General features: G+C 60.3%; 1 protein-coding gene across 1 annotated transcript; it reads right to left on the bottom strand.

Moving 5' to 3' along the window:
• Positions 1 to 204: 204 nt before the first annotated feature.
• On the bottom strand, positions 205 to 1,414 carry LOC115320298. The gene has a single exon (XM_040208418.3). The coding sequence runs from the start codon at positions 1,378 to 1,380 to the stop codon at positions 205 to 207; it is 1,176 nt and encodes a 391-aa protein (XP_040064352.3). The 5' UTR covers positions 1,381 to 1,414.
• Positions 1,415 to 2,169: the final 755 nt, after the last annotated feature.

Here is a 2,169-nt window from a genome sequence, read left to right as displayed (position 1 = left end):
AACGGGTCGCATGGTGCTTACCTCGGGTCGCTGAGAACGGCGACAGACTCACAGTCTTGCTGCGTCGCTCGGTGCACCCACCCATGGGATCGCCGAACACCTCATTACATGCCTCGCCGTGAAGACGCGAAGCCGCCGTCCTGTCAGAGTCACGTCGGTCTCCAGTCCGATAAGCGGTGCCTAGCCAAGCGCGGGCCCTCGCTGCTATGGGGGCGATATCACCGACGCACGTCTTTCCGGCGGAATGTTGGGCTTCGGCTTGACGGTTGCCCGGCGTACTGGAGCCGTTTTGGGGGGCGGCTCATCGGGGAGGGCCTCACCGGAGTTGGGTCTCTCGTCGACGCCTTCTTCACGAGCTCGCTTGGCGACAGCGCCGCTGGTGCCTGCCACCTCGACACTCATGGCTTCCGGTTTTTTGCAGGACGTCGTCGCAGGGACCGAACTTGCGGTCTTGGTGCCCTCCGCCGAAGGGGTGTCGCCTATTACTGGCTCTGCAGGTTGCAGGCGCTGCTCTCCTTCACCCTCAAAATCTTTCTTATCCCCAGCGGTGCGGTCAGGGGGCGTTGCCCCTGGAAGTGGTCCACCAGCTTCGTCGCAGGCAGCTGCTTCGGACTCGGCCACGTCCATAAGATGTTCAGCCTCGTCTTCGTTTCCTAAGGGCCCCGTGACGGACGCGTAGGTCCTAACGCACTGGCTCTCGTCATGACCGAAGCGTCGACAGAGCACACAACGCGGTACACGACACTCCCGCCGTATGTGCCCCTTCCCCCTGCACCGAAGGCAGAGCGGTGCCCTGCCTGGGACGACCACCAGGACCAGGTCGCCGGCGACACGCAGTTGATGTGGGAGGGCGTCCACCGTGACTCCAGCCTTGAGCCTGAGTGACACCGAGCGCGTTGTTGAGCACACGCCCGCGGCCCGCCACTGGTCTTTGACGACTTCCGTAACCTTGCCATAGGGTGCCAGGGCCACTCGCACTTCATCGTCGGGAACGTGGTGCAGCAGCCAGTGTAACTTCAGGCGTGTGTCCTGGTTGCTCGGGTCGACCACGATACACCGGCGCCCCTTGACGAACAGCTCGCCGGCGGCGAGCAGCTTCTTTTTTCCTTCGGCACTCTTGAGGGTAACCGCCCACACGTGATTGTATTGGTACGCCCCCATGGCGACCACCTCGGCGAACAGTGTCGCGCTGACAAGGGCCTCGCGAAAATGCTCCAGACGGTAGGGCCTTGCACTCACGTCGGCATGCAAAAAAACTGTATTCAAAACTGTAGTACCTGTTGGAAGTGGCGGCAGAATGACTTGGTATTCCTGGGCAACAGCGTCCGAGTTCCTGTTACCGCGGCCAGCGGCCGCTGAAACCGCTCCGGGGGAGCTCATGATTGACACGTCCGTACGCTGCGGCGGCCGGAAGTGGAATGTCATTAGGCCACGCGCGCGCTGCCTACTTGGCTAGCGCGCGCGGCATTCGTGAAAAGTATTACTGGCCCAAGCTCCCCAAGACCGTCCACCTGTACACACGATCATGCCACGAGTGCCAGCGACGCAAGAAACCTCCGACGAGGCCGGCCGGACTCCTGCAGCCTATTTCTCCTCCAACTGCACCCTTTCAGCAGATCGGAATGGATCTGCTTGGTCCTTTTCCGCCTTCGACGTCGGGGAACCGCTGGATCATCGTCGCCACAGATTATCTCACGCGGTACGCCGAAACGAAAGCTCTTCCTTCGGGGACTGCTGTGGAAGTTGCCAAGTTCTTCATTGACATACGGCATAAGGGGCTCCGCGCGGCTCGCCACGCGGAGCCCCTTATGTACCATGCGTGGTCTTCTGGAATAATCGGCGTAGAAACTTCGACGCGTAGAACATTCGGGCCTGGAACAAGCAACATGATTCTCGAATTCTCCAGAACACTAAATTGCAGGAATAAACAAAAGACACGTCGCTCCCAGGATTCGAATCCTAGCTTTTCGCGTGGGAGGCAGGCGCGATAACCATTAGGCCACGCGCGCGCTGCCTACTTGGCTAGCGCGCGCGGCAATATACATACGCTGTAAAATGTACCCCCTAAATAAACTACTGATAATTGCCGGTATAAAAAAAAATTGCGGAAAAAAGCCCCCCCCCCCCCCCCCCCCCCCCCGGAGAACTTCTCAGCCTGCCCGCCCGGGA

The sequence above is a fragment of the Ixodes scapularis genome, unplaced genomic scaffold (assembly GCF_016920785.2).
Source record: "Ixodes scapularis isolate PalLabHiFi unplaced genomic scaffold, ASM1692078v2 PGA_scaffold1__304_contigs__length_218370807, whole genome shotgun sequence".
Taxonomy (NCBI): Eukaryota; Metazoa; Arthropoda; class Arachnida; order Ixodida; family Ixodidae; genus Ixodes; species Ixodes scapularis.
Note: the sequence above shows the minus strand (reverse complement) of the source record. Positions and strands in the feature narration are given on the sequence as shown.